The following is a 20544-nucleotide window of genomic DNA, read 5'->3' on the forward strand; positions in this document are numbered from 1 at the left end:
GAGTTATCAAGTGGCAGCTGGTTTATGCAACTTCAGCCTTGCACTCAGGGAATGGAGTACAGTTATCTTAAAAACTTCATCTAAATCTGAATTGATCTCAACTGTTTACATAACCTGGAGTGAATTAGAATGGGAACACATTTTTTTCTGTCCCCTTCCACAGAAGGACTAACCTGTGATTTTAGTGCTGCTAGGAACAGGAAGCTCTTCAGCTAGCTTAGCATATTCTAGAAGGACACCTAATCACAAAGCAGGGACAGGGACAGATTCCTTGTCCTGCCAAAGGTTGCATTTCTATATGCAAGTAATATAATAGATGTAAGTTCAAGGATGTGTCTTTAAACCATTGCAATTGTAAAGGAAAGAAAAAAGGAAAGGTTTTTGTTGTTGTTTTTTAGCTAACTGTGATTAGTATTACAATTGTCTCATTATAAGCTAAAGATTTTTACATTTACATTGGTTTACACTAAGAACCCAATGTAAATGTGAAAAATGGTCACTAAGTATACACTGGCACAACTTAGACAGTGATCTCTAAGAAGTTTTGATCACTTAGAAAGTGATCAAAAATGATGATTTTCTAGGGATATTTCTCTAACTTCTCAGAATTGTTTTTGAAGTGTTAGTCAAATAACAGATCAAGTCTACCATTGTAGAAAGGTAATCAGTATAATTTGAAGATAAATAATACCCTCATATAATCTCTCATAAAAGAATTAACAAGAAAATAAGTAACCACAGAACGGGAAACAAAGCACTAGATCCACTAAGATCTTTGTGTAAAATTTAGTGAAGAGGGATTGAGTGGAATTTAGGCCCCTGGGTATTTAAAAAACAGAACAAAACTGGTTGCTGCTGCTTCTGCAATGAGAACTTGACTGTTTGACTTCACTTGAGTCTGTGTGTGTGCCCAGAACTAACCTAGCTTTGGCAGAGCTGTGCAGGTCTATGCACAAACATGACAGATCCACAAATGAGTTGTTCTTCTGCTTGAATACACTCAAAGGAAAACCTTGCAAATGCATGCCTTGCAGGCAGGATAGGCTGTAAAGTACTCGCTTACACAATCACAAAGTATTGGCTAGTAGGTTTCTGCAGGGTTACTTAATGGTGTTTGTCATTTATCATCTCCCTGTACAGTGTCTATGTTTTTTCTGCTTCATTTGGTTGGTTACTGGACAGGGCAGATCCCTTACAACAAGGACCAGAACCCGTATCTGTCCCTTCTAGGTGGGTACCAACTTTCTGGCTCACTGAATTCTCCAGTTCATTACTGCACAGCACCATACCCTCTGCAGGCAGATAGGGATGGTTCCCTACCTTAGCAGGTGACAAGATTAGCAGGGTAAAAGGAATTAAGGGTTATTTTTTTTCCCCGCCTAGCCTTGCCTAACCAAAAAGAAAATCTTTGTTCACTTAACAGTTCACTTAATTGCAGAGGACTAATTTGCTAGAATGGTTAGACATAGTAATTAAACATGATAGGTTGAAATTTTTAAGTGTAGATGTTTTCTTTGATCAGTCAAAGTGATTTTTTCTTTCAATTAACCCTGTCATTTATGTAATGTAGGTGACCCAAGGCATTAGGAAGAAGTTATATAATTTATTAGACTAACTGATGCCACTTCTAGAAGTTCATTGTTAAAGATTATGATGGAAACTCATACCTTTTCTTTAATTCAGATGTCTGAAGGTGAATAAATTAAAGGGGAGCAACCATGTACTCATGTGGGTGACCTACTCTCACAAATAAGTCTATTTAATTTCTTACCATCTGAGAGAATCGTTTTGCATGCTAATTTGTTAGAAAGTTCATTAAACCAACCTGTTGTATGGCTGATGGATCAGCATACAGCTGAGTTCTGTTGAGGTCTTGCATTTCTTCCTGCTTACAAAGCCTTTCTAACAGTAACTTTTTGCCTTCTGTGTGCACTCTCTCTGTTAACAGTTTTTGAAACTGGAGTATGGTGTTTTCAGAAGCACTTTTCTTAAGTGGAACAGGTGACATCTCTGTGAACAAAGCAAAGTATGCACTTAGAGTGTACAAGTCAATGAACTGCTGACTGAAGTCAAGCACATGCCACATTTCCCTAATGCTGTCCTTCTATTACCCTCTTTTGGCAGGCATTGTCTGGTGTTGTGTAAGGGGTCATTGTATAATGACCAGTAGGAATGAAGTAGACCTTGTAAAAATCATTCTGGCTGCTCTCTCATATTTGAACTCTCAGGCTTTGCCTAGCTACCGCCTTCTGCAAGACACAGCTAATTGACAATAGAAGAAATAATACTTAATTACATAGAGTTAGTGCTGTTAATGCAATTTCTAACAATGTAATGAACAGAAATGGTGTAGTGTTTGGATCTGTTTGTGTTCATCTGTCTACAGGCAAGACATAATTTTAGTATTAAAAGTAAGGGGAAGTCTCTTAAAAACTAACTTTGTTATCCATCATTTTTGGACATTTGATTATTTAGGGCCAATTTTAGTAGGAACAAGAATAGCTCGTGACCTTTCCTTTCAGATTGCATACATATTGCTGTCCATTCCTTCATTTTTCTGTCAGTGATTCTTTAACATATCATTGCTTTGATAATAGATCTTAACCTATTTTTCTCTTCTGCAGTTTTAAGGACATAATTTCTCCTCTCATTTACTGACACATGGTATAAGTTGAAGAAATCACAACCATGACTGTGATACTGTCTATATTTTCCTCTGAGCAACACAGGTTATTAAACAGCTTCTTCCTTTTAAAATCTGTTAATGTTTTTCTTACATTTGACTCTCACAAATTAAAGAATTATTTCTTTAATATATATCCATATATATAATGGATATATAATACCTATCCAGGTTGAATGGGGCCTTGGCCAGCCTGATCTAGTGGGTGGCATCCCTGCCTATGGCAGGGGGTTTGGAACTAGATTATCTGTGAGGTTCCTTCCAACCCGAGCCATTCTATGATTTCCCAATGCCTCCCTCATTTTTATTGATTTTTTATCAGGGATGAAGATTCAAATAAAGAAATTGCCTTAGGCCCACATGCAGATTGTTAAAAGTGCAAGATCAATGTTAGTTTGGAGGTTGGTGTTTACAGGATTACAAGTTACAGGATTTTTTTAAACTGTAAACTAGTATGTGGCATCCAATTTAACAGTAATATGTAGATGCTTTAAAAAGTCAGAGGCTCTTACCATCATTCCATGTTTTTCTCTTGATACCCAAGGATCCTGTGTTTGCTGTAACATCTCCCACTGAAACTTAAAAGAGAGAAGCAAGGTTACTAAGTATCTTGCAGAGATTCTAAAAGCATAGTCAGTCACAAACCAAAATGCTTTATCCTGCAAAAGCAAATGCATTGCAACAACTGACTTGGAGCAGTAGGAATCTTCTAGAGAAGTTAGGTGCTGGACTGGCACACAGTCAGGGTGGAGACACATACGTTTGCTTGACAGATGCCTCAAGCAAGCTAATAATTAAAGTCTCTTTTATGAAAGGTTATTGTTTTCCCGTATCCTGCCTGCATCAGCATTCACAGCACAGATAGCACGGCCCTTTTCTGGCATGCTAAAATGTAAAGCAGCCATGTCAGCTCAAATACTCTTGGTGTTGAAAAAATCCATTTACAGGGAGAAATGAGCACTAATACCTTCAGTTTCTGGATTTGGAAGAAAAGGGATGTCTTAAGAATGTCATCTAGCATAAGAACAAGGTAGGTGGGAAGCAGCAGTGTCATCTCATGGCCACCAGCCTCACCCAATGGCACTACCGTAGGGTGCTGCTGGACACTGTGTTATGGCTCTGATTCACGAGTAAGGACAGCTGCCTCAAGGATTGCTCCAGCAGCTTCTGCTCAAGCTGTCCATCTGACCTCTGCTGCCAAACTGGTTCAAGTCCTCAACTACTGTTTGTGGCATTGGTAATTATTATCTGGTGTGTTTAGAAAAACCAGAATTAGACCTGGTTTACCATAATTCACTGAGCTGTATGCTGCATTATGCTGCATATATATGCTGCAGTGGTACAGTTGCTTCTACACAAATGTCTGATCCACCTGACTCCTCTGGCTCTCAGGAGCAACTGCCTCTGCTCCAGGCAGATTATAATTACAAGTGCTCAAATACACATTACAGCCCTGGATTTTTTTTCCTCTATTGACTGTGGTGTGAATTTAATTAATGAACTTTGCTTTTTTGAAGTCCTTGCACTTGGCTTGACTGTTACACTGTTCTAATTGGTATGAGCTTGCAGCTCTGTGTCAGTCATGCTTTACATGCCTGTTGGATCACCTCTAAGGCCTGTCTTGTTTCTCTAGCACCATTTCACCATATCTCACTTAGTCTTCCAAAAGCACAAAGGCTTTCTAATAACATTGAGCATGTTGGGTGTTTTTACTTTTTGTTATTTTTCTCATTTCTAAACTCCTCCAAAGACCACTGCTATCCTCTGAGCATTGCCTGTCTGACCATGCAGATAGAGGTTCTGCAGTTAGTTATTTTCCCTCCCTCCTCATTTCAGCCTTGTATTTCACCCCAGGACCATGGGTCATCAGGCAACTTTAACTTTTGTTTTAGTCGCTTTATCTCATTACTGAGATTTTAGTACCTGATAAGAGGCTTGAACTTTCATATCGCCAGCTTGATGGTACTAGAGGCTGTCTTTTTAAGATATCATCAATTTCTTCATAAAATCTCATTTTTCTCCTGGGATTACCAAGGTGCTCATTTTCTTTCTGTAGTGCACGGTATTCATATTTTAGGTTCTTGTACTTTGTGCGACATTGTTTCCAGTCTCTGTCTATTCCACGTTTCATTAACCTTCTGGCAATTTCCTCAAATATTTCTTTATTTCTCGTGGCCCCTTCAAGCATTTGCTGTATCTTTTCATCTGACCATATGTTTATCAGAGCTCTGACTTCATTATCGCTCCAGTGTCTTCCTGCTCCAGTATCATTAATTGTAATAACTTTAAAGTGATTTCGTGCTTCTTCCAAGGGAATATGATTATCTGAAAATATAATGAAACAACTGAGTATTGCTGAGTATACATATATTAAAGTGTAATTGTAGCTAATGATTAAGTAACAAGCTGAAGGATTAATTTATGTTTATAATAATCTCTGGTTACAAAAATCTTTTACAATATTAATATCCACTTGTGATTACATTTCTCTTAAGTATGCAAAATACATAATCTCCTGTCTCTGGAAACCATCTAAAATTCCAATATTTTATCAGTGTAACTTTTCTTGCTATAACTTTCTTCAAATTCAAGACATGTCAGGGTGCTACATACAGGACAGCAATAGACTTTAAGCATTAGAAGCAACGTTGTATCAGCAGTAATAAGAAATGGCTTTCCAGGGTCAAATTAGAATGACAATAAGAAATAGCATGCAAATGAAAATGCTTCCATGGTTTTGATACAAGAAAAAACCCTAAAATCTTACTATCTAAATATTTAGAAGGAGGCTGATGCTGCTCTTAGCCAGTCTGAAACTAATTTTTAGGTTTAGTGGTAACGCCACACTGGAGTCAAAAGGAGATAAAGTTAGAGCCATGTTTACAGCAGAGATTTGGTTGCTCCAGCTTTGTACAGAAATTCCAGTGCAACTTGCTTTCAGAATAAATGCATGGAAATGAATACTCACCTGTCCCAACCATCCGTTTTGCTACTGGCGTACAAGATCTGTCTTCTGAGGTAGTACTTATAGAATCATCATCTATAGAAACATGCATGTTTAAATAAAAGAGATTTGGGGAAATAAATTGCTAATGTTATTCCCATCTTCTGCAGGTAACACCTATCTTTGATTAAAAATGTCATAATCCATTACTCAGAGGGTTGCAAGTTTTCTGCCACTTGCCTCTCTATTTATTTATTAGCATACCTCATAAGCTTTATCTTTCTTCCTGCCCCCACATTCCTCAAAGGTAGCTGTGGATGCTGCACAGAAGATTAAAATACCTGACTGAGCACGTAGGCGTACGTGGCAGGTTTGCATCTCACATGTAAGTAGATTTGCATAACACGTTTGTGCACATTGACTGGCACGGGTGTGCCGTCCATCCTTGGGGTGCCATTTGTAAGGGCACGCTCCTGGGGATTCCCTCACACCCAGCAGGGCTCAAACTGCCGCGCCTTCCCTGGCAGAGTCATTCATGCTCCCTGGCTGTTGCCACAAAACGAGCAGGGACTGCTGCAGAAGTCCCGCTCCCTAGTTTGGGAACTGCAGATTCAGTTGTGATTAGGAGGAGCGTCAGGCACGGGCACCTTTACGCAGACCTGCATGCAGTGGCATTGCCAAAGCTTCATTTCATACTGCTGAGCGGGGGGCTTCTGCCACAGAAAAGTGGTTTTGAGTCCATTTTACTAAGCTAGAGTGGTGGGTTTCAAGTCTGAGGTGTATCTATCCCTGATTCCAGAAAGGAGACAAGGAATTGATGCACCGTTTCGTGGGGCAGGTAGAAAGCTTTTGCCCCCAGTTAGGAGGTAACCGTGTTTGTTTATTTTGAAGTGAACGGTTAGCCTCTGATAGGGAGCTGATGTGAAAGAGATAACATAAGCAATAGAAAAATTGGGAAGTAAACAATTTGTTAAAACTTTTGTGGAAATCTTATAGCCTAAATTGCACTTTCTACATGCAGGGATGGCTCAATTGGAAACTATTATATACAGCTTAAATGACAAAGCAGGGAATACAGGAGAAGTATTTATTATTCTACCCACATCAGAGCTCTCTTCAAAATTCCATTGCTAACAGGATAGAGACATCATTCTGTTCTTTTTCTACATGTCTACATGCCATTTTTGTCTTCCTTGGCAAAGCTGAGGCTACAAGAGCTTTGCACTTTCACAGCATAAAAACTACAGCTTCAAAAATAAAACTGGTTGGACAGGAGCCCTCTGAGTTCTTGAAGCCATCTATGGACATCAAAACCCATCTCTGCTGACTCTGGGCTTGCTTTCTCATGCTTGGACTTCTTTGAGGCTGCAAGTTCAATTTGTGAGGTATTACTTGTTGGGTTGGGAGGGGGAGAAAGATTAGTTCTTATAGTTTCAGTGGGGGATATCACAGACCTAGTATATTCAACAAAGTTTTCAGGAAATGGTAGAAATATTCCTTATATGTTTGAAAAACTGAGTGAATGGTTTAGATACTTAGAAATGTTGTTGGTAAATTAGTGTTCATTTGATGTACTTTCTATAATGGTGCTTGCTAATTTATGCAGAATAGTATCTGGAAATCATATTTTCTTTATGACGTGCTTTATCTTAAATATTCGGTACATATTTTTCACAAACCATATGTAGGAATTAATGTCACACCTATGGAAAACTTAGAATCAGAAATTAATTTTTTACAATCATAAAATCGTTGAGGTGCTAACAGAAAAAAAGTTTTCATAAAGATCTATTTCATAATGAGTTTTCCCCATAATTCTTAACAAAATTCTTGCATCTGCAGCTTTTGGAAATACAGCTTTGAATCAGAAGGGAGTGATAGTTCCGATCCTAGGCTCTTGAGTGATTTTTATTATTATTATTTATTTATTTTGAATTATGATCCAAAAAACATGGCTTTCCCTTCATCAGGTGCTCATTCTCTCAACCATACTTGTTCTCTGATCTTTCTGCCTTTGGCAGTGGCATTTGTGTACTGCTGACCAGGGTGACTGCTATCCTCAGATGGATATTATGTGACAAGACCAGGGAAAATTTGGATGTGTAAGGCAGTCAGTTGATTTGCATGACATTTATTCCGTCACTGTGTATGAACTCTTCTTTGCATTGGTGTGACCTTGCTATGTCTCTGAGCTTTCAGGGACACAGTCTCACTTTATCCTTAATGGAATTTGTGTTTTCTGTGTCATTGCTATGATTACTCTGATGTTGTCCTCAGTGTCATACTCCTTTACAGTTATCTTCCATAATCAAGAACAGCCTATGTAAACAGTTCTAAAAGCTGTGCTGGATAGGGTGTCTGAACACCCAACTTTAAATAACACAACTGCCAAAAAGACAGCACCTTGCCTGCATCACAGAAATACTGATGCAAACAATAGAGATATTCTTATGGTAGAAACTTTTAAGGGTAAAAGGACAAAGAATTTGTCATTCACAGAATCATTATAGTAGATTTTTTTATTCCTTCCACTAACTTCTGAGTATAAACAGTAATACCATAAGAGTATAATTTGATCCAGGGTGTAGGCCAATAGATTTCAATGTCATTGTTATTTCCTCTAATGCCTTTTTTTCATGACAATCCACGGTTTCTATGTTCAGTTATTCCAGAAGATTATTATCCCTAGTGTATTCTAATGTCAATTCTAAATGATTTTAGTAAAACAAATTTCCTGAATACTTGTCATTGAACGTACAACTTCTGTATATTGCTGAGGCTCTGATTTCAGTTTTACATGTAAAATAATGCAGAATATTTATGGTAATTGTTGGATAGTGAATAGTCTGAAATTAAATGGACTGTCATGAAATAGTTTGAAAAGACAGACAAGGCATAAAACATTCACTGTTTACAAGACAGTTATTTAGTCTTCCAGTTCATCCTCTCTAGTAGATTTGTATGAAAAAGAACAGTATTTTTGTCACAATGAAATGCATATTTATCACATCTAGCAAAATAGGAAGTATGTTGGCAGGAGAAATAAGATCTTTTTATCAATAAGGGGAAGGAGAAGCTTACGCATTTTTACACTATGAAATCAAACAAAACCAGATTTTATAACCTAGAAGTAGCTTAAGTATAATGTGTGAGAGTAAGATAAAAATCTTAGGAATCTGCAGTTCCCAGTAGAGTGTGCTGTTATAACCATCAGGCTACAATCTTCACCTACCTATGTCAATTGTCTCCTTCTTTATTTGTGTAGCTTCCAGAGCTGCCAAGGAGGAATTGTTGAAGTCCTCATCTTCAAGTATTTCTGCACCAAAAGAATTAGAACTCTTATTAAGTAAATAGGCTTTAAGTTCATAGTATCATAGAATGGTTTGTATTGGAAGGAACCTAAAGGATTATCTAATTCCAGCCCCGCTGCCATGGGCAGGGATGCCACCCAGTAGATCAGGTTGCTCAAAGCCCCAACCAGCCTGGCCTCAAACACTTCCAGAGATGGGGCATCTACAACATTCATAAGTTGTATCCGTAGGATCACCAACTTGAGAATGTCTGTAACAATAATGATTGTTAGAGATTTCATCTCCAAATAAATTAAAACTGTCACTTTCTGGAACAGTGGGCTTACGAGCCTAGTGTAAGCAATTATAAAATAAATCCAGAAGACCGTGTAACAACTGCTCAGCACAAGGTTATGGATGGAAAGTGCACACTCCTTAAGGTATTAAAACCTGGATTAGAATTAGTTGAATCGTTCTCTGATCATGGTTTTAAGTCATGTAGTAAGAGGTGAACCTGTCTGCAGCAGAACAGGGAAGATGGTGACTTTAATAAGGGCTTCAATAAAGATGGTGACTTTCACAAGGGCTTCAATACACACAGAACTTATTGCAGGGCTCTCAGGTGACTGACGTTAGGAGTCAGGGAATTACCCCCGGCTGGAGCACAAGGGGCTTTTCACTGACATCACGGTGCTCTGACTGGATGATTGATCTGCAGGACTGCTTGCTTGCTTGATGGAGACAAAGTACTAAATTCTTGTCATCAGAGCATCACCCCCAGTGCAGCTTACGGCAGGGTTTACATCAGCGCTGCCCGGGCTCTGGGCACCCTGACAGCCGTGACAGCAGGAGAGTCACGGGGAGGAGAGCTCAGCACCTCGGCCATTGGTCCTCTCTTGTTTGACGGAGAACGCCACCCCTGTGCCCTGGGACAGGCTGGCAGATGATGCAAGTGGTCTCTGCAGCCCTCATTTCCAGGTGAGGAAACCGCTGTACAGAGGTTACAGGCTGAAGGCCACGCTGGATCAATGGCAGCAGTTTCTGGCTCCCAGCCTGTTCTCAGTCCATTCAAGAATATTGCCCTGAAACATTGAGCAATAACGCATAATCTATAGCCATTTTATTAAAAATTACCACCGAATCAATATGGACTTGTTTGCATCAGATGTTCTTTATGATGTGACCAGCATCATGTGCTTTTTTCCCCCTTTTTTTTTTTCTGGTGAGCCAAGAATGCGGGTAGATAGCCTGGCTTTTTTTCTAAGCTACTTGTCTGAGTGTTTTGGGGGAGGGCATGAGGAGAGCAAGAGGGAGCCAAACAGAACAAACCATTGACAGTTTCTGGCATGGATAAAAGAAATTGGCTCCAGCCACATTGTTTAGTCAAGCTATAGACAGTTGCCAGCAAATATGCTTAATCTCTACTTTGTATTTGAAGCATTGTTCACAAGGCCACCAGAGCAATGCTGTAGCAATACTTTTCCTTTACTCCCTGAGAATGATAGGAGCTATGTTCTTGTTTGGCATCGTGCTCACTATTGCTATTAATCTCGTATTCTGGCTCGCAAGGCAAAATCAGTAATTTGTCTCCTAATCCTTACTCTTATGTGTGTCATGTATAGTATAAAAGGGGAGGGGGAAGGAGGATTTTTCAATGCGTGGCCTATGTTAACTCTCCAACAGGCTGCAAACTTGCTGCCATGCAGATTGGCATGTTGCTCTGCCAGGCAGAGCTATGAAACTGGATGTAGACAACTCTGAATTTAGTGCCTGCAGACTGAGTATGACTTGGGCTAAGCCAGTGAATAATCAAGAACCATTGCTTTTGCACTTCTCTGAAACATCTACTTCATACCTGCAGCATGTGTACTAAAACATTCTCTTCTCATTTTATATCTGTACCTTTAAAAATTCCATGCACACAGCAGCCAACATTCAAAAGAACCCAACATAAGTGCCTGAGTATGTACTGACTTCAGATCCTAACTTTAAACAACCATTTAAAAAAAAAAAAAAGTTTGCCTAGCAATGCACCTTGGCAGTGTCACAACTTACTCTTAATTTCTCCTGAGACAGACCTATAGTAAAGTATGCAGGGCACCAAAAAATGTAAAGAATAATGACAAGAAAAGTATTTTGATGGGAACAAAACACTTGGTGTAGATGTTTTTAAGAACTTTGGGCTACTAGCATTCCTTAGAGTTTTGGTTTTGTCTCCACTGTTATTTCCCACAGTACCTCAGATTTAATCAGATACCTCAAACTTAATTAAATACCTGTGCACAGTCTGTGGTGATGCTGCAAAGTCTGACATGTTTGGAACATACACGTGTGTGTAGTTTGAATTGACTGATCACCATGTGTGCAAACTGAAGCAATTAGGCTCTTCTAAAAAGATTTCCAGAAACAGATGCCCTTAAAAATGATCCCATGAAATGTAAAACAACAGTCAGAATGACTAAATAAGGTTTTATTTCCAGATTGATTTAATATGGATAGGTGTTAGCAGGAAAGAGAAAATTTAGTGACCCTAGGCTTTCTCTAGCTGCTTTTGCCAAGAACTAACTGGTTTTGATACGATACTCTTGCCCCCTCTGCTGGCCAGTCTGTTGAGAAAGTTTCTCCAGTACAATTCTGTGAGAGAAACTTTCAATAAAGTTGCAGTCTGTATGAGAACGTGTTAAGATTTATTTACTTTATTAATATTTATTTTTTAAGATTTATTTATCTCTGTCTGTGCCTTCTCAGGTGCACATTGCCTACTCTTTAAGTAGTGAGTACATTTGTGCAGAGGTGAAAAAATGCAGTGACATCAAAGATCCCACATAACATGGTATCTCTGCCTGATTGCCTTTTTCACTATTTATCATCAAATGAAATTTATGAAAAAAAAAGGTACATACAAGCTTTTAACAATTTTCTTACTTTAAATTAATTTGAACTATCAGAGAAAGGCATGTACCACATTAGAGAATAAAGGGTGTCCACGATATTGCAATGTAAAAAGTGTGCACCTGTTCTCTGCTTTATATAATACCCAATTATGTTACTATAAACAACACAAAAGTCTAAGTGTTTTTTACTGCCCGTGGTGAAATGATTTGAGCCTGTACTGTTCATTTGGGAATGAAGGAAATAATTTTGGAAGCTGAAACTGCATCTTATTAAGAAGGAGTGCTGGTTTTTGCCCTTTTTCTTCCCCACAGAAATTTGAACAGTAGTCTTCTGAGTGAGCAGGCTAAGCCAGAGAAACTTAATGAAACACTTGCTATTTCAATCCTTGCCCACAAAATTGTACTGCAATTGCAATTACCCAGGAACGCACAAACAATGCTGTCAAATACATATTTTTGAGAAGGGAAATGGTAACCACTGTAAACTACAGGTATCTAACAGCTACGCATATTCTGACATAATGTTAGAAATGTAAAAACTGAGTACTCAAAACCGTACCGGAAGTATACAGCTAACTTTTTCTTCAGTAACTGATTTGGAAGCTTGTGATCCAAAACGGTTACAGTACTGCATAGCTGCAAGCAGCTGATAACTATGCTAGATGACAGTTTAGTGTCACTGCACTGCTGAATCTATGTATTAGTACAGTGTCTTGCTGTTGCTCATATACACGTAGTATTATTACTTGTTGATGGGAGGAAGTGGAATTTGATGCATTTTACAAATTGTCTTAACTGGATCCCACAGAGTGCAGATTATGATTTCTTACCTATTTTGTCTCTTTCAAAATGAAGTCCCTGTAGGAAATGTTCTTTCCATGACAACCTATTTTTTCCTAATGAATGCCTCTGTGCTCATGGTGATCTGCTAAAAGGCCAGTTATGTATTTCTTTATGAGTAAATTTAAATTAATAAATGTAATTATACTTGAGTGGCAGGCAAGAACACCACTGTCCAGTCTACCTCAGATTACCTCTCATCATCAACCAGGTCTTTACTTACTGGTCATAGCTGTTTCTTTCCTTATATGCAGAGCTGCCAGATTCTCTGCAGAAGTATTTACAGTAACATCGTGTCAGAAAATTTTTAATTTGACATTAAAGTCTTTCAGGTTCACATTAGACCATTTAAAATTTTGTCAGTACTCCTTTACACCTAATTCACGAGCACATGCAACCTCATGCTACAGAAGGAGACCGTGAGGTGCTCTTTACTATGGAGAGAGACATCTGTCAGTCTTCCAGGCTTTCATACATGCTTCTAGCTGAACGTTGAATTCCCACTTCTCCCAAAAGTTACGCCTTCAGACATAAGCCATAACATTTCTTTGTAAAGAGCATATGACCTTCATTTTTTAGCAGCCACCAAGAAATGGGGAGTGATACTCTGAAATGAAATTTCTACCTTAACATGAGTGTTTACAGAATTATATTAAGTACTGATCTAATTATGTTGTGAAAAAGAGAATACTGTGTTAACCTTTGCACAGGAGACCGAACAGTTCTGTTCCTTGGGGACTTACCGCTTAAGTAAAAGTAAGTGCAATAATACATTACACTCAACTTGCTTAAATCAGTAGTTTCTTCTTTATGTCTTGGGCCCTGAATCTTCAAAAATATTATTTACAAGACTGTTTTTACCAAATTTAGCAGAGCACTGAGAATGTGCACATGTATGCCTGTATTTATTTAAAGTATAGTTACCATTATTATGTTATTTCCTCCTTATAAGTTTTTAGGCCTCTGCATTTTCTGTCATTACAATGCATGCTCATTTTGGAAATCCATCTGAGCTTACTAAATTTAGGAATTTGTATAAAACAGAAGACTTCAGTTTACCTGAGTCAGAAACTTTCTTTATATCTGCAATCTGTAGATCTTCTGACATATTACTAACAGAGTCCTCTTCACCTGTGTCTCCAGGCATCTCTGCATAAATAATGCTATGTTAACCAGGGCACCGCATTTGTGTACTACATAACAACAGCTGTGCTGTGTCAAATCAAATGAGCCATCCAACCTAGGATCCTCCTTATGCCAGCAGTCAGTAGTAGATGCATAAGTAAAGAGTCTGCAAACAGCTACTGAAGAGTGAAACTTCCCCCAAAACACTTTCATAATTTTTGGGCAGAGAAAAACTCATATTTGTGTTACATTTTTCTTCATTGACTTCTTCCATTAACCTTCTGGCTTCTAGACTTACATTTGGCTACCATAATACCCACTGTGTAGGATTCTTACTATGTAACAATCACTTTAAAGTTTAATTTTGTTATTAAACAACAGGCCTGTTCCTGGCTGTGCATAAATAAATAAAAAACCAATAACTCTTATGCAATGTAGGTTGGGGACTATAAGAGAAAGACAAAATGTTAATTTTTAACTAATGTCTATAAGTACAGACTTCTTTTGCTCAGTGTCTTCATTTGTCCAGTAACAGTCTGACCATCTCTCAGATCCATTTTTTATCTAGGCTAGGAACAGTCCCTTCAGATACAACTTTGATTGGAATGGTCTCTCTGTATCTTTGTCTTACCCTACATCTCCCTCTTATCTTTCTCTTTTTGTTTTCCAGTTCTATTAAAAAAAAAAATATGTCTGGGGCAATCACACAACAATATTCATTAAACTACTGGGCAAAACAGTAAATTTCCGTTCTGGGTTCCCCACCCACCCCACCCAGCAAACTGGTTAATCTAGCTGCTTGGTTTCTTTGGTTCTCTTAAGGTCTCTGTAGTGCTGGAAAAAACAAAACTTTTAAACAATATATGGGTAGCTGAAGTACTTACCTATGCAGTCCTTCTCTGATTTTGCTTCTGTCCATTCTGGAGGCCTCCCACTTTCCTCATTATCTGATTTACTTTCTTGTTCCATGGTGCTGTGCCCCAGAATAGCATCCAGTTCATTAAAAAACTTCATACTTTTACTTGTACTCCCTGAGCCTTGGGCATTTTTTACACTCCTGTATTCATGTTTCAGATTTTTATATTTTGTCCTGCACTGCTTCCAGTCCCTGACAATCCCGAACTTCCGAAGTCTGGCAGCAACATGTTCAAATATTCTTTTATTTCTCACTGTCCCCTCCAGTTGTTGCTGGATATTTTTGTCTGACCATATGTGTATCAGAGCTCTGACTTCATCAACAGTCCAGTGTTTTCCTCCTTCGTTTGCTACTGTTGGAATAAAAGCCGGAGTTTTAGAAGCCTCTACTGCTGACGGTGGATTACCTGCATCGTGTGGGGTAGGGGAGAGAGACAGACACGGGTTTCCTGCATTAGGTAGGTGGGGTGGGGAAAGGAAAGGACAGAGAGAATGAGAATGAAACATGCTGGTTCCTAACAAGTTTTCTCTCCAAAGATGGAGCAGAGGTGACATTAAAATCAAGGTATTGGTTATTAATTTGCCAACTTTCTGTTACGACATCATTTTTGTCTTTCCTTGAAAGCCTATGTTAAGGTAGTGCATGTACATTTAATTAATCTGAGAAGAACACTTTTAACTTTTACTTGTAACACCCTTGAGAATATCCTGTTAACTTCTGTTGAGCCATAGGTCAGGAGGAGAGAACTGTCTGAATGGCACAAAGTGCTGTATTATTAGCACGATAACGAGTTGGCCACTAGCATGAAGACTTAACTTTCTGCATTCATCTCATGCTTCTGGTTTTGCACACATGCAGAACATCAAACTGTAAGGAGCTGAGGGATCTGATTCTTAACTCTGAACAAAGCACCCTTTTGGGGGAGCAGAGGAATGGAGGCTTCTGCCTTGAGTTACACAAGAACATTTGTGTGATACTGAGGCCAGCTCTCCTGAACCTCTCCCTTTCTCAGTATGGACCACTATAATCATTAAGGTTTCAGTGATCAAAAGGTTGTGTTTTTTTGTTGTTGCTGTTTGTTTTTTAATACAAATTAAAAATTGAGTTATCTTACTCTGCAGTAAGATTTTTTTTTACTTTTCCAGTCTCCGACCTTTTTTTTTAACATTAAGAGATAAAAGGATAAAAGGAGATGCCATGCAATTACTGAAAACACTGAAATACAATCTCTTGCAGTTTTCAAATAATTATTTGTAATTAAGAATTTGCTTAAGGACTTAATTTTGATTATCAAATTAGTTTGCAAAGTTGTTTCTCATGTATTTCCCAAATCTTTAGGAAAAAAAAAAATCTCTTTTAAAACCAACCCCAGCGCTTTATCAAAAAGAACAAACAGGAAAGTGCACAGTAACTGGTAGCTGGCTCTGTTTTCTGCAGCTATGCTGAAGTGATAAAAGCCGTTGCAAGTGTCTTATTCTAAAAGGGCAAGCCAAGCTATGGGGGTGGGTACTTTATAGTCACTGGGCTTTGTTTGACGGCAAAAATATCTGACCTTTGCTTGCACATACAGCTGCAGCAGAGCATGCTTGTGTATAATAACCTGTCTGGGGACAAACTTGTCCTAGATACAGGAATTCTTTGCTCATCTCATTCTAGTGGTAAAAACTGTGCTGAGATACCAATATTTTTCCTGTTAGTCCTGTGTTAATTGGAACTCTCCAACAGTCAGCCGACTGACATGTTGCTGAGAAGGGTAATTTTCAGGTGATGTATCAATTATGCTTTCTTCACTTCTTCCTGAGAGATAGTGCTTGTTTACAGGTGAATGCAACCATAGGAATCGCCATGATTGACAAGTGCCAACATCAGATAAGCTTGATGTAGTCTCTGCTCAGTAGTACTGGGAGCATTTCAACTATCTGTGTTTCCACATGGGCTCATTCTTCACTACCAGAGAGCACCATGGAGACTGGGGAGAAAAACCCCAGAGGAGGAATAAAAGGTGCTTCCTCCACTGGCTCTGCATTTCTCAGTCAAAGCCATACAGTAGTATGTGTAGTCTGAGAGGGAAACAGTTTCTATAGTTCTTGTGTAAGTCACTAATAAATTCATTTACTACTGAGCTCACTTTCAGTTATGAACATCAGTTTGGATTGCTCATTCATTCTTCTACATGCAAAGCAGGTAGAGCAGAGTGGATAATGGTTGCTAGGTTTGTTCCTCCTTCCCTTTAAAAATCTTGTGAATCAAAGTATTTTACCCATAAGCACAGTTTTAAGACAGGGTGGTTATAGTCACTGTACAATTTTATGTCTCAACTGTATTTTAGCTTGTTTGTTTAAAATGACTTACAAAATCATTAAGACAGGGTACCAGAATTTTCTAATCCAAAAGATGTCTTTATGCTGTATTTGACGTTTTTCTAAGCTTCTTCAACATGAAAAAAGTGAGCAATCTGCTAAAATGAAACCAAAATACTAAGCAGTATAGGTATGAAGGGCTCAATATTTTTTTCAGTGCTGTTTGAAATAGCACCTGAAATCTAAAAACTAAGAGAAGCGCTAGAGAAGACTTCTCTGCATCAATACATACTTGAGAGCCCATGCAATTTAAGTTATTTTGCTGGCTTTGTAGAAAGCAGCTTTCCCAGAATTAAAATGTTTTAGCAGGTCAAACAAATCTGTTTGGCAGTGTGTTTCAAGAGCACTGATGAATAACACAGACAATTCCTGTAAACTTTGATTCAGATACAGCAGAAGTTTTGTTTATATATATATGTATACAGTTGCGTGTAAATTTCTTGTCTCTTCCTTAATTTCTTGCTAGGCTGGACAAAAGGAGTGTAGCTTGCACTCTAAAACCTAAACCCTACTCTAAACTCTAAAAGTTTAGCTGGGGCCTTATTTTCTCTCTGAATATCGCACCTTGGAGTTTATTTTCTAGTGAAAGTTGTGACTGGATTGGGGGACTGGGATGTATGCTGGGGCACAGAGAGCATGGCAGAAATGGAAGGAGCAAAACTGCTAGAGTAGGGCAGTTTCCAGATGAGTTGTAGCCTTGGTTGGGCTGAAGCTTGGCTTACCACCCCTTGCTTGGAGAGAGGACACATTTGCTGTGAAGCCCATTGCAAATTGGGATTACTCAGTGGGAGAGGTCTGACCCTGGCATCTCTCTCCTGGCTCAGGCCATTCACTCATGCTGCCTTAAGCAGAAATTTACATGAGTTGGAGAGAAATTACAAGTTGAGTTGTGTATCACACGCTACCATTTGGCACTGAACAAAATGAATGTGGTTAATTTGATTATACTATAGCAAGAGATGCGTTTCGAGTGCGAACAGTGGTAAAGCATGAAGCACATCATGTGTGGTGGACAGTATCTAGTAAAGCACGGGACTGCTGAGCACTAAAACTGGGAATGAAATGGTGCACAAGTGTGGCTGTTTTATAGTTATGCTGATGAGAAATGGAACAACGGCGCATTCAAGCTATCAGAAAGCACTTTGACAGCAATGCTTCTTTTTAGTTTGTGGTCTCTGCACCATCATACTATACCTAGTTGAACTGGTCTGACACGTGACATAAAAAGTAGTGGATCTCCTGGAGCATCCTCATCGTCTTCTAAAGAAACTGATATTTCACCTGGGAAGGAAAGAGTTGTCAGATAAAAACAGGTATGGACAAGATTAGCTTGTATTTGTTTTAGTGGAAATGTCCATACACGATGAGATTATTAACTTGGCATTTTCCACACTCAATTTAAAGAGCCAGGAGTTATGGGAAGCAAATTAAATTATTTTACATCTTAAATGTGAAGTTTGTCAGAAATATTCTATATTTTAAAATTCTTGTAGAAACTGACCAGATTCTAGTGACTTGTCTGCTTCTCTAACTCTCAGCATTTAGAGTGGATAGCACATGTATAGTTGGAAAGTAGAGAATGTAAAGCAATAGATGGTAAAAAAGAGCAGAGTTTGCACATAGATTCAGATAAACAAACCCATTTATATAACCAATTTCCAGGAAGAATATTTAAAGAGTAGGAAGAAAATAAGAACGTTCTACAAAGGGCTCTGGAAATCTCTGAGATTCATTAGCGGCACAGAGAAAGCAGGAAACCACTTTGGCTGGAGATCAAACGTACTTGTAGCCGACTGGATTCAATCTAGCTTTTTTACAGAATTGCATTCCTCACAGTTCTTTAAACAGCAGCGTTACAGCAATTGCTGTGTAAGTTTGGAGAGCAGCATACGCAAGTCAGGTTATGAATCAGCTTAATGTTCACAGAGCACTTTTAAATTGCGCTGTATTCAACACATCTTGGTGACAGGAGCTATGCAATGCTGATTTCATCAGCATGCTGAGTGAGCTGCTGCCGTGTGCAGCCTGGTGGGTGACAGGGAGCGAAGCTACCTGTTCAGCGGTACCACACGCCCTCGTACCACGGGGCTGTAACGAGGTGCGGTCATAGAGGTGGAATGGGGCGTCCCTGACACTGCTCAAATCGAGAACTGTGTCTACAGTCATTCGAAAACACCATCCTAAATCCTTCTGACTTTCAGGTAGACTCAGCAAAATGAGTCATATTCACCTTGGCCTGATCTCAAGCTGCTCCCAGCTGGCCGCCTTGTTTCATGGCAGAAGCTGCTACCCCCTGTGATGGGTGGGCAGAGGGCAAGGTGTGCTCCTGCCTCCATCGCTAGTGCCAGGGCTCAGCTCTGGCAGCCTGAGAGCTGCCCAGCAAACTACAGAGAGGGGAGAGAAATTCTTTGTTGTGATGCTGCTGAGTGGGGCATCTGTGGGCATGGGGATGAGAAAGCTTTCTTTACACTCTGCTGTGTGAAAAGAAACCATTTAATGTCATAAGTAAATAAGAACAGTTAACACAAAGTGTTATATTTGAAAGAAATAATACTTGACGGAAGAAAAAAGTATTTGTTAAGCAAAAACATTCATATGCATGTATTGCATATCCTAATCAAAAAACCCATATATATAAAATATTTGTAAATGACGTGTTTAATGTTGAAAACCAGACACGGAAAACTGCGTATGACTTCCATTTTCAAGTCATCATTTACAAAGGATCTTTTTGCATTTCTAGTAGCTCCGTAAGTTTAGAACCTAGAATAATAATTTCACTGCTGGTGCACTTCTGTTCTGACCTGATAATTTTTCTATAGATGCTGTTGTAAAGCGAAGGGCAATATTAACTATGTTAATATTTCAACATAAAGCAAGAAATACAAGAGATCGTAAATCACCGAAATTACTAGGTGAGCTTTGCTTTTGTAAATCGAGTGCTCCATTTGTTAATACTTGTTCTAACTTGAAACAATCCAAACTGGTTAACAAAATGAAAAGGTCTTTCTAATGGTTTCTTAAGCTACAGCAATGTCTTTGCCCTGAAACAGTGTATTTTGGGAACACAACATGAACATCACTGGCCTGCACTGCTGTATGTGCTTTGTGGAAAGCGTCATCTTTCCATGAATGAGCTGGGATTTGGGGTGTTTTGCTCGTGAGTTTGGCCTCAGACACCTTTCTCTTAAATTTTATTGTGATTTTAATTATTACTTTCTTCAATTACACTTCCAACAGAAAACTGCTTTTACAAGATATCAAAAACACCTCAGGGAAATGCTATAGAAATACCACTCAGTCCCATAAAAGTAGTCTCTTTTTTTCCTCCTTCTCCTTCCTCCTCTTCCCCCAGCAGTCTCCCAGTCTGAGAGAATCAAAGAAATCAAACACCAAAACTTGATTTCTAGCTTTACATGAAGGATGAGTATGAGAATTTAGACTGAGGCTAAGTACAATGGTTATTTTTAAAGTATTTTCTTTGGGAGCATG

General features: G+C 38.8%; 2 protein-coding genes across 9 annotated transcripts in view; one reads left to right on the top strand and one right to left on the bottom strand.

The window, feature by feature from the left end:
- PAICS (phosphoribosylaminoimidazole carboxylase and phosphoribosylaminoimidazolesuccinocarboxamide synthase) overlaps nt 1-20544 on the bottom strand; it is a 39490-nt gene that overhangs the window by 15794 nt on the left and 3152 nt on the right. The window contains exons 2-9 of one of the 8 annotated variants that reach the window (XM_072037598.1): nt 18247-18333; nt 14661-15140; nt 13711-13800; nt 8860-8943; nt 5652-5723; nt 4607-5008; nt 3196-3261; nt 1826-2010 (exon numbers count right to left, since the gene is read on the bottom strand). In XM_072037598.1, the coding sequence (XP_071893699.1) occupies nt 1826-2010; nt 3196-3261; nt 4607-5008; nt 5652-5723; nt 8860-8943; nt 13711-13800; nt 14661-15140; nt 18247-18333 (1466 nt within the window). The remainder of the gene's footprint in view (nt 1-1825; nt 2011-3195; nt 3262-4606; nt 5009-5651; nt 5724-8859; nt 8944-13710; nt 13801-14660; nt 15141-18246; nt 18334-20544) is intronic. The other 7 variants (XM_072037597.1, XM_072037594.1, XM_027457045.3 and 4 more) reach the window with 7 other exon arrangements.
- Nucleotides 1-20544, top strand: part of PPAT (phosphoribosyl pyrophosphate amidotransferase) — a 47175-nt gene that overhangs the window by 7032 nt on the left and 19599 nt on the right. The gene's annotated exons all lie outside the window — the stretch shown is intronic.

Source organism: Anas platyrhynchos, chromosome 4 (assembly GCF_047663525.1).
Source record: "Anas platyrhynchos isolate ZD024472 breed Pekin duck chromosome 4, IASCAAS_PekinDuck_T2T, whole genome shotgun sequence".
Lineage (NCBI taxonomy): Eukaryota > Metazoa > Chordata > Aves > Anseriformes > Anatidae > Anas > Anas platyrhynchos.